The sequence below is a fragment of the Esox lucius genome, chromosome 12, assembly GCF_011004845.1.
Source record: "Esox lucius isolate fEsoLuc1 chromosome 12, fEsoLuc1.pri, whole genome shotgun sequence".
NCBI classification, from domain to species: domain Eukaryota; kingdom Metazoa; phylum Chordata; class Actinopteri; order Esociformes; family Esocidae; genus Esox; species Esox lucius.
This window is the reverse complement of record NC_047580.1, coordinates 36,961,212-36,975,930: the sequence shown is the minus strand read 5'-3', so window position 1 is coordinate 36,975,930 and position 14,719 is coordinate 36,961,212. Positions and strand designations below refer to the sequence as shown.

The window sequence follows — 14,719 nt, the reverse complement described above, 5'->3', positions numbered from 1 at the left end:
CATAAGATTTTTTAATTGGGATGACATAAAGATGGAAGAAAATGTGTGTAGGTTAAATTAGCCAACTCAGAAAAAAACTGAGTTTTAGCAAAAGTTGGTTGGGAATTGTTGGGAAGCGGAAATTGTGTCATTGGTTTAGTGAGTATCAATCAATCAATCAAATGTATTCATAAAGCCCTTTTTACAGCAGTTGTCACAAAGAGCTTTTACAAAAAAAACTGCCTGAAACCCCAAGGAGCAAAGAACAACGTGTTGAATTTCCGTGGTTAGGAAAAACTCCATAAGAAGGCCGAAATTTAGGAAGAAACCTAGATTGGAACCAGGCTCAGAAGGGTGACCAGTCCTCTTCTGGCTGTGCCGGGTGAACATTTTATGAGTACAAGTTGAAATAATTAATAAATGCATGTGGGATGTGTGGGGGGTATCAGACTGGCCGCTGAAATCATCAGGTATCGTCATGATCTGCAACACAACCAGGAGGATTTTGGACAGGGACAGCAACAACACTTTTAAGCCTGGTACTCCAGAGGTGTGGGCCAAGACCTCATGTCCTGCTAAGTTTAAGCAGGGCAGGAGAAAAATTAAAGAGTGCATTCCTTAGATTTATATGAATTTACAATGGAGAAGGAGAACTGGCCCTACTCCCCCAGCACAATAATATGGCAGCGTAAGACCTTGGGGCTGAGACAGGGGGTACAGTGACACTGTGGCCCTACCCGGGCCACACTAACGTTCCAGTACACTTGGGACATACAGTACCACACCAGATCTTCCCAAATTTAAAGCAGGCAGACATAAATCCATGTTCCCATTTCTGCTATTGAAGGAATCCAGAACAGAACCCTAACCACCTAATGTTTCCATTCCAGTTGTTTAAGGGAACCAGAGCAGAACCCTAACCCCCCAATGTTTCTATTCCAGTTGTTTAAGGGAACCAGAGCAGAACCCTAACCCCCCAATGTTTCCATTCCAGTTGTTTAAGGGAACCAGAGCAGAACCCTAACCCCCCAATGTTTCTATTCCAGTTGTTTAAGGGAACCAGAGCAGAACCCTAACCCCCCAATGTTTCCATTCCAGTTGTTTAAGGGAACCAGAGCAGAACCCTAACCCCCCAATGTTTCTATTCCAGTTGTTTAAGGGAACCAGAGCAGAAAATTAACCCCCCAATGTTTCTATTCCAGACCGCCCAAGGATCAAGTTGCCCCGTTTCCTCAGAACTTGTTACACCAGAAAGGTTGGAGAACAGGTCAACATTGTCATCCCATTTCTGGTAAGTACACAACACCACTGATCAATAGATTGATGGACAGTTACAGACTGACTGGCTGGCTCAGTGAATGATTGACTGACTGAGTGTTGGTCTGATGTCCATCTTAGGGTAATCTTCGGGATGTCCGTCTTCTGTTAACATACTCCATGTCCTAGGGTCAGCCTAAACCGCTGGTCTTCTGTTCATATATTCCATGTCCTAGGCTCAGCCTAAACCACTGATCTTCTGTTCATATACTCTGTGTCCTAGGGTCAGCCTAAACCACTGATCTTCTGTTCATATACTCTGTGTCCTAGGGTCAGCCTAAACCGCTGGTCTTCTGTTCATATACTCTGTGTCCTAGGGTCAGCCTAAACCGCTGGTCTTCTGTTCATATATTCTGTGTCCTAGGGTCAGCCTAAACCGCTGGTCTTCTGTTCATATACTCTGTGTCCTAGGCTCAGCCTAAACCGATGGTCTTCTGTTCATATATTCCATGTCCTTGGCTCAGCCAAACCGCTGGTCTTCTGTTCATATACTCCATGTCCTAGGGTCAGCCTAAACCGCTGGTCTTCTGTTCATATATTCCATGTCCTAGGCTCAGCCTAAACCGCTGGTCTTCTGTTCATATACTCTGTGTCCTAGGGTCAGCCTAAACCGCTGGTCTTCTGTTCATATACTCTGTGTCCTAGGGTCAGCCTAAACCGCTGGTCTTCTGTTCATATACTCTGTGTCCTAGGCTCAGCCTAAACCGATGGTCTTCTGTTCATATATTCCATGTCCTTGGCTCAGCCTAAACCGCTGGTCTTCTGTTCATATACTCCATGTCCTAGGGTCAGCCTAAACCGCTGGTCTTCTGTTCATATACTCTGTGTCCTAGGGTCAGCCTAAACCGCTGGTCTTCTGTTCATATATTCCATGTCCTAGGCTCAGCCTAAACCGCTGGTCTTCTGTTCATATACTCTGTGTCCTAGGGTCAGCCTAAACCGCTGGTCTTCTGTTCATATACTCTGTGTCCTAGGCTCAGCCTAAACTGCTGGTCTTCTGTTCATATATTCCATGTCCTAGGGTCAGCCTAAACCGCTGGTCTTCTGTTCATATATTCCATGTCCTAGGGTCAGCCTAAACCGGTGGTGTGCTGGACTAAGGATGGGGAACCCCTGGACACCAATCGGGTCAGCATCCGGACCAGTGATAGAGATTCCATCCTCTTCATCAGGAGCGCTAACAGAGAGGATTCTGGGAACTATGTAATCTCTGTCAAAGTGGACAGCCTTGAGGACAGGGCCACCATCATAATGCAGATAGTTGGTGAGGATGTGTGTGTGAATGTGTGTGTGTGTATAGGTGTGTATAGGTGTGTATATGCCACTGTTTAATTTGCTGTTCTTTGCTGTTTTGTGTGTGTGTGTGCCAGAGCGACCAGGACCTCCTGCCTCAGTAAAGCTGGTTGACACGTGGGGCTTCAATGCAGCGCTGGAGTGGACCCCCCCTCGGGACAATGGCAACACAGAGATCACGGGATACATCGTCCAGAAGGCTGATAAAAAGACTGGGGTAAAACACACACAAACACACATATACAGTATCTCACAAAAGTGACTACACCCCTCACATATTTGCTAATATTTGATTATATCTTTTCATGTGACAACACTGAAGAAATGACACTTTGCTACACTTTAAATTAGTGAGTGTACAGCTTGTATAACAGTGTTAATTTGCTGTCCCCCCAAAATAACTCAACACAGAGCCATTAATGTCTCAACCGCTGCCAACAAAAGTGAGTACATCCCTAAGTGAAATGTCCAATTTCCCTCCCTGGTTTCATGTGACTCGTTAGTGTTACAAGTTCTCAGGTGTGAATGGGGAGCAGGTGTGTTAAATCTGGTGTTATCGCTCTCACACTCCCTCATACTGGTCACTGGAAGTTCAACATGGCACCTCATGGCAAAGAACTCTGAGGATCTGAAAAAAAGAATTGTTGCTCTACATAAAGATGGCTTAAGCTATGAAAATTGAGTTGCAGCACAGTGGCCAAGACCATACAGCGGTTTAACAGGACAGGTCCCACTCAGAACAGGCCTCACCATGGTCGACCAAAGAAGTTGAGTGCACGTGCTCAGCGTCATATACAGAGGTTGTCTTTGGGAAAAAAACTAATGAGTGCTACAAGCATTGCTGCAGAGATTGAAGGGTGGGTGTCAGTCTGTCAGTGCTCAGACCATACGTCGCACACTCCATCTAATTGGTCTGCAAGACTGTCAACCCAGAAGGAAGACTCTTTTAAAGATGATGCACAAGAAAGCCTGCAAACAGTTTGCTGAAGACAAGCAGACTAAGGACATGGATTACAGGAACCATGTCCTGTGGTCTGATAAGACCAAGATAAACGTATTTGGTTCAGATGGTGTCAAGCGTGTGTGGCAGCAACCAAGTGAGGAATACAAAGACAAGTGTGTCTTGCCTACAGTCAAGCATGGTGGTGGGAGTGTCAAGCATGAGTGCTGCCGGCACTGGGGAGCTACAGTTCATTGAGGAAACCATGAATGCCAATATGTACTGTGACATACCAAAGCAGAGCATGATCCCCTCCCTTCAGAGACTGGGCCGCAGGGCAGTATTCCAACATGATAACGACCCCAAACACACCTCCAAGACGACCACTGCCTTGCTAAAGAAGCTGAGGGTAAAGGTGATGGACTGGCCAAACATGTCTCCAGACCTAAACCCTATTGAGCATCTGTGGGGCTTCCTCCAACGGAAGGTGGAGAAGCGCAACATCTCTAACATCCACCAACTCCGTGATATCGTCATGGAAGAGTGGAAGAGGACTCCAGTGGCAACCTGTAAAGCTCTGGTGAACTCCATGCCCAAGAGGGTTAAGGCAGTGCTGGAAAATAATGGTGGCCACACAAAATATTGACACTTTGGGCTCAATTTGGACACTTTTGTTGCCAGAGGTTTAGACATTAATGGCTGTGTGTTGTGTTATTTTGAGGGGACAGCAAGTTTACACTGTTATACAAGCTGTACACTCACTACTTTACATTGTAGCAAAGTATACTTTCTTCAGTGTTGTCACATGAAAAGATATACAAGAATGTGAGGTGTGTACTCACTTTTGAGAGATACTGTATATAATTGTAACGCAAACCTGAGCTTCAACAAATAACTTTCATGCCTAAACTTAAACTAACCTTACCCATAAACCTAACCCTAATACCTAAATATAACCATAAACCCTGAACCAAAAAAATGGTACCTGAGGACCGGCCAAAAGCAATTTGAATATACTTACAAATGGTGCACATCAAAAGTTTGGACACACCTACTCATTCAAGGGTATTTATTTATTTAGACAATTTTCAACATTGTAGAATAATACTGAAGACAACAAACCTATGGATAGCACATATGGAATCATGTAGTAGCCAAAAGAATGCAAAACAAATGTTATATTTTATATTGTTCCAAGTAGCCGCAAGTCTTCATCTTGCAGTCTCTGCCTTGAGACCACATCAGAATCAGAACGTTTTATTTGCCAAGTGAGTTTCACAAGAAACTAGGAATTTGTTCTGGTCCATTGGGGCAGCAATTTATACAAAATAAATAAAAACAAATAAGAATAAGAATAGTGTACTGAACATGAAAACAGTAGACTGAGCATTAATTCATTACTAAAAAATATACAAAAAAATATACTAAAAGATATATAAGGTGCAAGAATTGTCCAGTTGAGGATGTGTGCATGTGGGAAGGGGTATAGATTTGTCAAGCTGAAGGTCTAAAGAGGACACAATATCCACAGCTTTACACTCTGCTCTGACTAACCTGGACAAAACCAAGTCGTATGTGAAAATGCAATTCATAGACTTTAGCTCAGCATTACACAGTCATCCCCTCTAGGCTGGTCAACAAACTCCATGACCTGGGGATCAGCCCCTCTCTCTGTAACTGGACTTTGGACTTCCTAACCAGCAGACCCCAGTCTTCACCTCCTCCACCCTGATCCTGAACACTGGTGTTCCACAAGGCTGTGTGCTGAGCCCCCTCCTATAGTCCCTCTTCACCCAAGACTGCGTTCCTGTATACATTTCCAACACCATTGTCAAGTTCACAGACACACCACAGTAGTAATCCTGATCAGTAACAATGACGAGTCAGCCAATAGGGAGGAGGCTGACAACAACCTGGCCCTCAATGCAAAGAAAACCAGGAAGCTCAATGTGGATTGTAGGAAGTCTAAAGGCTAGAGTCACTCCCCAGTTCTCATTGATGGCACTAAGGTGGAGCGTGTGTCCAGCTTCAAATTCCTGGGTGTCCACATCTCCACTGACCTCTACTGGACCCTCAACACCTCAGCCCTGGTCAAAAAGTCGCAGCAGCGCCTTTATTTTATGAGGAGGGTGAAGGAGGCCTGTCTGTCTTCCAAGATACTTGTGAACATTTACTGCTGCACAATCAAGAGCATTCTGACAAACTGGGCCACATTGTGGACTTGCGGATGCCCTGTGGCCGAGCAGATGGCCCTGCAATGGGTGGTGAAAATCACTGGTGCCCAGCTCCCTACCATCACAGACCTCCAGCACATCACTGGTGCCCAGCTCCCTACCATCACAGACCTCCAGCACATCACTGGTGCCCAGCTCCCTACCATCATAGACCTCCAGCACATCACTGGTGCCCAGCTCCCTACCATCACAGACCTCCAGCACATCACTGGTGCCCAGCTCCCTACCATCACAGACCTCCAGCACATCACTGGTGCCCAGCTCCCTACCATCGCAAGCAGTGTCTGCATTGGTCACATAGCATCATCAGGGACCCTTCACATCCATGCCACAAACTGTTTGCCCTCCTACCACCAGGCAGGCAGTACAGGTCTTTTATTTTCCACACCAGTTTATATTTGGACACTGACACAATATTCATAATTCCGTCTCTGTATGCCATTCTGTCTCTCTAATGGATTTGAAAGGAAACAACCGAGATGCAATTGAAGTGCAGACTTTCACCTTTAATTCAAGGGCTTGAACAAAAATATAATATGAAATGTTTAGGAACTGTAACCATTTTCATACACAGTCCCCTTATTTCAGGGGCTCAAATGTAATTGGACAAATTAACACCATCATAAATAAAATGTTCATTTTTAATACATTGTGGAAATCATTTGCAGGCAATGACTGCTTGAAGTCTAGAATGCATGGACATCACCAAATGCTGGGTTTTCTGGCTTTGCCAGACCTTTACTGCACTTGTCTTCAGTTGTTGTTTGTTCGTGAGTCTTTCTGCCTTAAGTTTTGATCAGGTGATTGACTCGGCCATTGGAGAATATTCCACTTCTTTGCCTTAAAAGACTCCTGGGTTCCTTTCGCAATACATCTGTAAAGTGAAGCACTGTCCAATCAACTTTGTTGAATTTGGGTGAATCTGAGCAGTCAGCATATCCCTATACACTTCAGAATTAATCCAGCTTCTTCTGTCTTCTGTCACATCATCAATAAACACCAGTGACCCAGTGCCATTGGAAGCCATGCATGCCCATGCCATCACACTGCCTCTACAGTGTTTTACAGATGATGTGGTATGCTTCAGACCATCAGCTGTTCCAAGCCTTCTCCATACTTTTCTCTTCCCATCATTCTGGTTCAGGTTGATCTTAGTTTCATCTGTCCAAAGATTGCTGTTCCAGAACTGGGCTGGTTTTTAGATGTTTTTTTGGCAAAATCTGGCGTTTCTAATTTTGAGGCTTATGAATGGTTTGCACCTTGTGGTGAACCCTCTGTATTTGCTGTCATTAAGTCTCCTCTCTATAGTAGACTTGGATAATGGCTGGATGTTGTGAAGGGGTTTTTCTTTACCATGGAAAGGTTCCTATGATCATCCACCACTGTGTTCTTCTGTGGACGTCCAGGCCTTTTTGTGTTGCAGAGCTCACCAGTGTGTTCTTTTTATCTCAGAATGTACCAAACAGCACGTTGTGGGTTCACAGCAACATCTTCCAAATGCAAATGCCACTCTTGGAATCAACTCCAGAACTTTTACCTGCTTAATTGATGAAGAAATAATGAAGGAATAGCCCACACCTGTCCATGAAACAGCTTTTGAGTCAATTGTCCAATTACTTTTGGTCCCTTAAAGAGAGGGGGCTACATATTAAAGAGCTGTAATTCCTAAACCCTTCCTCCAAATTGGATGTGAATACCCTCACATTAAAGCTGAGAGACTGCACTTTAAGCAAATATTTATTATTCCACTGTAACTTGAATATATTTTGGTATACAACAATAACTTGTGTCAGTGTCCAGTTATTCCAGACCTGTACATGTCTACCTCGGGAACCTCACGGCTGTTATTCCTGCATTTCAGTTGAACATGCCACCTTGCACCTTCAACTTGCCTTCATTGCACATTTAGAATTGCCATTGTACTTGCATTTTTCAGTTGTTATGTGTACATGTCTATCTCGGGACCTCATTTCTGCTATCCCTGTATTTCATTCGCACATGCTAACTTACTCCTTCATTTTGCCTCGATTGCACATTTAGAATTGACATTTATACCTGCACAACGATTTATCCCACTTGTAACACACATTATACTTAATACTTGTGAGGTTCTGCCCTCCTCTATTTGCATCTATACAGTCCGCTTGTAACATACATATACTTAATACTTGTGAATACTTGCTCTGCATTTGCCTTCATTGCACATCTATATATTCTGCTTGTAAACATACATTTACTTAATACTTGTGAATTTTCTGCCCTCTGCTATTTGCACTTCTGGTTAGATGCTAAATGCATTTCATTGTACTGCACTTGTACTTGTTCAATGACAATCAAAGTTGAATCTAATCTAATCATTTGTGTATGTGGTGAGCGGGCTAGTCAGTTAGGCTCTAGGGGCATGTTCATGAGGCCTACGGCTGTAGGAAAAAAAAATGTCTTGTGGCGAGAAGTTTTGGTCCTGATAGACCTCAATCTTGGAATAGTCCAATCTTTGCCGCTCACCTCTGCGTCTTGGAGGTGTGTAGATCTCGTAGAGACTGCAGATTGCAGCCAATCACCCTCTCTGCAGAGCGAATGATGCACTGCAGCCTGCCTTTGTCCTTAGCAGTGGCTGCAGCATACTACAGACAGACAGTGATGGAGGAGGTCAGGATGGACTCTATGATGGCAGTGTAGAAGTGCATCATAATAGTCTTTGGCAGTCAGCTTTTTCAGCTGACGCAGGAAGTACATCCTCTGCTGAGCTTTCTTTGTAAGTGAGGTAATGTTCAGCTCCCACTTGAGGTCCTGGGCGATGATGGTGCCCAGAAAATCAAAGGACTCTACAGAGTTGACTGGGAAGCCATGCATGTGGAATGCAAATAATGTGCAAATCTGTCAACAAGGCAAAGTGGGTACTTTGAACTACAAAATGAAATGTATTTTGATTTGTTAAACACTTTTTGCTACATGATTCCATATATTTCATAGTTTTGATATCTTCACTACTGTGCCACAATGTGGAAACTAGTAAAAATAAAGAAATACCTTTGATTAAGGAAGTGTCCAAACCTTTAATTGGTAATGTATGCACATAAATGCAAACATTTATTCGTATATACACCCACCAGACATAATACAGCAGGCTGGTATTCAGACAGGCAGACAGCAGACAGACGTAGGGACATTCAGACTTTCTCTCATTAGACAGCAGACAGTCAGATCCTCTCTTCCTCAAGTCTCTGACAGACAGACAGACCAAGAAAGGAAAGCAAGAAGATAAATAAGACAGCCAATGAGTAATCACTTCCTAGAATAACTGCAGAGTTTCGATGACTCCCATTATTAGTGACATCATCACAATGAACAACCTGACCTGAACCAAAGCCCTGTGTCTGGATTTACTAACCAAGTCATTCAACATGCTACTGCGCCTTTTTAGTGTAGTGACAGATGGCTGGCATCAAGGATCTGACAGAAGTCTGGCAGAGAACCTGAGAGTTTTTAACACAGTGCTCTCTGCAGAAAATATAATGAAAGAGGATACTGCAGACTCAAGAAAGCAAAAGACAGATGGACAGAGAGAAGAAACGAGAGATGAGGGTGGGAGGGGTAGTGATGTAGGGACCGATTTAGAATTTCAATGGAGTAGGTTCCTAAGGTGGAGTGGTCAAACATTATAAAGACATTAAGGACTTTCCTTCTGAGCTGGTCTAGTGCTGAAAGATGTATAACAGATGTCTAAAAAGATAGAATAAGAGAAAGAAAAAGGAGAAAGTGAGAAGGAAAAAATTAAAAAGAGGAATGATGGTTGATACACACTCCCCACTCTGCCAAACCTACCAGCAGGAGTTAACTGATACATTAATTTGTGGACAATGTTTATGGCACTGCTGGTGTCAGTTGTTAGTTTAAATGAGACCACTTCAAACACAACACAACCCATTCAATGACTGATGAACAGTCAAACTCCTCCACCAACTAACACTGTTACACACTTCCATTGGCTGAAGAACTATTACACTCCTTCAGTGATTGAGAAACTGTCAAACTATTTACATGAATGATGAACTAATTTCATTTTAATGGGATTGTTTGGGATTAAGGGCTGTGAACCCCTTTGTCCACTTCCACAGAGTCAGGTGAACTTGTAGATACCATGTTTGTGTCTGTTTCCAGTATGAAGGAAGTTAGATGACCAGGTACAGTTATTCCATTATGACGTTAGATGACCAGGTATAGTAGTTCCAGTATGAAGTGGGGATGAACTGGTATTGTAGTTCCAGTATGAAGTGGGGATGAACTGGTATTGTAGTTCCAGTATGAAGTTAGATGACCTGGTATTGTAGTTCCAGTATGAAGTTAGATGAACTGGTATTGTAGTTCCAGTATGAAGTTAGATGACCTGGTATAGTAGTTCCAGTATGAAGTTAGATGAACTGGTAAAGTTGTTCCAGTATGAAGTTAGATGACCTGGTATAGTTGTTCCAGTATGAAGTTAGATGAACTGGTATAGTAGTAGTCAGGGGTTATACTGTAGGTCAGGAGGTAACTGTTTTGTTCTGTATTCTAGGATTGGTTCACAGTTTATGACAACTGCCACCGCCTCAGTGCCACTGTCTCGGATCTCATCATGGGGAACTCATACTCCTTTAGGGTGTTCTCTCAGAACAAGGTGGGCATCAGTGAAGAGGGCACTGTTGCCAAGGGGATCGCCACCATCCAGAAAATAGGTGATGCCTCAACTTCTAACTCCAACTGTGACCCTATTCCTAACACTGTGTTTTAGGTATTGTCTACTAACCGCTCCAGTAAACAGCACTAACCCTGAACTCTAACCTCTGACCCTGTCCTGTGTTCTAGGTATTGTCTACTAACCACTCCAGTAAACAGCACTAACCCTGAACTCTAACTCTAACCTCTGACCCTGTCCTGTGTTCTAGGTATTGTCTACTAACCACTCCAGTAAACAGCACTAACCCTGAACTCTAACTCTAACCTCTGACCCTGTCCTGTGTTCTAGGTATTGTCTATAAACCAGCCCAATACACTGAACATGATTTCAGTGAAGCTCCCAAATTCACGGCCTCCCTGAACGACCGTGCAGCCACCGTGGGTTATACAACCAAACTGCTGTGTGCTGTCAGGGGCAGCCCCACGGTAAACACACACACACAGCCCCACGGTAAACACACACACACACTCAGCCCCACGATAAACACACACACTTAGCCCCACGGTAAACACACACACTCAGCTCCACGGTAAACACACACACATACACAACCCCACACACACAGCCCCACAGTAAACACACACACACACACACACACAGCCCCATGGTAAACACACACACACAGCCCCACGGTAAACACACACACATACACACACAACCCCACAGTAAACACACACACATACACACACAGCCCCACGGTAAGCACACACACATACACACACAACCCCACAGTAAACACACACACATACACACACAGCCACACAGACAGACATACACAAACACACAATTCCATAATCAGGAATTTGTTGTTACAATTCTGGGAGGGGAGAAAATTAGGTGAAAATATGGGTAAAAAGTAACAAAAAACATAATACAGGCTAACTCCCTGAAATTGTGATTAATAAACTCACGTTTCTGGACTCCATTGTAATTGAATGATGAATGATGCAATTCAGTAGCTTTAGAAGAAAGAAACCTCAGTTACAGAAAAGCATTTAATGTCGGAGGCATTTTATTTTTCAGGTCTCCTCCCAAAAATATATTATTAGACAAATGTATACATTCTTTTGACAACATATTGCATCGCCATGATGATTCCACCTCATGCAAGCTGCATTGTTTCACTATGGGGCTAGATGGCCACTAAAACGTCTATAATATAGATTCCCTCAGCTTTGGGAAAGTCAATTAAATCCATTCAGGGATATCAGTCCTTCCAGTTAGGAATTATAAGCGATTATGAATGTTTTGGTGCAAATGAAAGTGACCACAGGTGCACTGGAGAGGCAACAGCAAGACAACCCCTAAAAAGGGAAGGGATTTGCAGGTGGTTGCCACAGACAATTGCTCTCTCCTTATCCTTCCTGACTGATTCTTGTCTAGTTTTGCGTTTTGCTAGTGTCCTTGTAACTACTGGTAGCATGAGGCGGTACCTGCAGCCCGTTCAGGTTGCACAGCAAGCAAGTTTATTTATATAGCACAATTCATACATACATAGAAGCAATTCAATGTGCTTTACAAAGAAAAAATATTAAAATACAATAGCATAAAAACAAATACTCAAATGAAAACATCAAAACAAAATTATAATAATAAAACATAGAATAGGAAAATAGAAATAGAATAAAATCACATGAAGCTATAAAAGCTGTAAGGCTAAACAGGGTTTAAGTGCTCAGTCACAGGCATGTGAAAAGATATGAGTTTTTAACCTGGATTTAAAAATTGTCTAAGATCTTCTGGTAGTTTATTCCAGTTGTGTGCAGCATAACTGCTAAAAGCAGCTTCACCATATTTAGTTTGGACTCTGGGCTTGACTAGCTGACCTGTGTTTATGGATCTAAGAGCCCTGCTCGGTTTATATTAATCAAATATATCAGAAATGTATTCGGGGCCTAAACAATTCAATGATTTTTAAACTGAAAGCACCACTTTAAAATCTATTCTGTAACTGACTGGAAGCCAGTGCAAAGATTTAAGAACCGGAGTGATGTGCTCTGTTCTCTTGGTTCTGGTTAACATTCTAGCAGCAGCATTCTGAATGAGCTGCAGCTGTTTTACAGTTTTTGTGGGGAGTTCAATTAAGAGGCCATTACAGTAGTCAACTCTACTAGAGATAATAGTATGGTAGTCCCGGATTCATAAAAGCACAGGTACATCCATAAGTGCCATAAGTGGACAGGGCTTTAGAAGGGCATCAACTGTTCTAATCAATGGAATTCCCATCACACAACCCAATAGCAGGATCGGTATCTGCTCCTTTGTCTGAGGAGAAATAGGAGGAGCACTGCCAGAGCCCTACAAATTGACCTCCAGCAGGCTACTGGTGTGCATGCAGAAACAGACTCCAGAAACAGACTCCATGAGGGTGGCATGAGGGCCCGATGTCCTCTATTGGGACCTGTGCTAACAGCCCAGCACTGTGCAGTTTAACTGGCACTCACCAGAGAACACCAGAATTGTCAGGTGCCATTTACACCCCGTTTTCTTCCCAGATGAGAGAAGGTTCACACTGAGCATGACAGACGTGAAAGAGTCTGGAGATGCCGTGGTGAATTTTATGCTGCCTGCAACATGACCGGTTTGGCGGTGAGTCAGTGTTGGTTTGGGAAGGCATATCCTTGGAGGGTCGCACAGACCTCCACGTGTTAGCCAACAGTACCCTGACTGTTGTTAGGTACCGGGATGAAATCCTCAGACCTATCATCAGACACTGGTGCAGTGGGCCCTGGGTTACATCTGGTGCAGTGGGCACTGGGTTACATCTGGTGCAGTGGGCCCTGGATTACATCTGGTGCAGTGGGCACTGGGTTACATCTGGTGCAGTGGGCACTGGGTTACATCTGGTGCAGTGGGCCCTGGGTTACATCTGGTGCAGTGGGCACTGGGTTACATCTGGTGCAGTGGGCACTGGGTTACATCTGGTGCAGTGGGCCCTGGGTTACATCTGGTGCAGTGGGCACTGGGTTACATCTGGTGCAGTGGGCACTGGGTTACATCTGGTGCAGTGGGCACTGGGTTACATCTGGTGCAGTGGGCACTGGGTTACATCTGGTGCAGGACAATGCCCAGCCTCATGCGGCCAGAGTGTGTAGGCAGTTCCTGGATCAAGAAGGCATTGATGTCACTGACTGGCCCTCATTTTCCCCAGACCTGAATCCAATTGAGAACCTCAGGGACGTTACGTATTGGTGAATCCGACACCGCCAAGTAGTGCCACAGACTGTCCAGGAGCTCACTGATCCAGGTCTGGGAGGAGTCTCAACATGAGCATTGCCCAGACATTGTCAGGAGTGCATACAAACACGTGGGGGCCATGCACACTACTGAGTCCCATTATGAGTTACCGGGATGAATTTCACGCAGGATGGAACAGCCTGCGATTTCAATTGTTTACTTTGATTTTCAGTGTGTGTTTTAATCCAGACCTCAGTCAGTTTGTGATTTTGGTTTCCATTGACTGTTGTTAGGTCATTTAGTTCTCAACGAATTACACAATGTACAGTAAAGATTTTGATCTTCAATATATTTAGTTCATCGAGACCCAATGTGTGATTTAGGTGTTTCCTTACTTTTTTTGAGCAGTGCACGAAGGCATGATAGTTTGTGGCCAAAGCGTGTCCAAGATATGGACAACAGATGGCCAAGGCCTGGAAATGGTGCAACTTCAAGGCTGTGTGCTGATAGGCTTTTTAAGTAAAGGCTCTATTTTCTAAGTCAGGTCTTAGACTTGACTACGGACCAGAACCTAATATATGGACAGACCGCCCGTTTAGAAACCTGCTATCACTGTGAATGTCCCTGTGAGATTCAGAGAGAAAATGAGACAGGGAGGGAGAACAGTGCAAGAGGGCGAGAGTTGGAAGGAGACCAAGAGAGAGAGACCACTACTATTTACTGGTTTCTTTAACAGGAAACTCCAAACAAAGATTGTTTTTGCATAACCGGTCTTTTTGACGTTATAATCATCAGTGTACATAGACACACAGGCTCTGGTCAAGGTCAGCAGAAGGTAATTGGTAAAAACAGAAAACAATGTAGACCCAAGCCTGCTGCCCTGCAGTACTGTAATGCTCAACACACATCCATGTTGTTGTTGGAGTGGCTTGCACCAAATAAATCCCATGTCTTCTATTAGATAATTAATTCCCAGCTATTGTCAGTCCCAAGGCTCCTGCCCTGTGGGACGCCACACCCCTTTGTTCTATCAGATATTAACTATTAGTTGTTGTCAGTGCC

At 43.9% G+C, this 14,719-nt stretch overlaps 1 protein-coding gene across 5 annotated transcripts in view; it reads left to right on the top strand.

Annotated features, from left to right (window-relative positions):
- The window catches only part of mybpha (myosin binding protein Ha), a 53,618-nt gene that overhangs the window by 29,580 nt on the left and 9,319 nt on the right, over nucleotides 1-14,719 (top strand). For all 5 annotated transcript variants that reach the window (XM_029123983.2, XM_029123982.2, XM_029123985.2 and 2 more), the window contains 5 exons: nucleotides 1,182-1,270; nucleotides 2,365-2,560; nucleotides 2,667-2,806; nucleotides 10,319-10,478; nucleotides 10,769-10,905. In XM_029123983.2, the coding sequence (XP_028979816.1) occupies nucleotides 1,182-1,270; nucleotides 2,365-2,560; nucleotides 2,667-2,806; nucleotides 10,319-10,478; nucleotides 10,769-10,905 (722 nt within the window). The remainder of the gene's footprint in view (nucleotides 1-1,181; nucleotides 1,271-2,364; nucleotides 2,561-2,666; nucleotides 2,807-10,318; nucleotides 10,479-10,768; nucleotides 10,906-14,719) is intronic.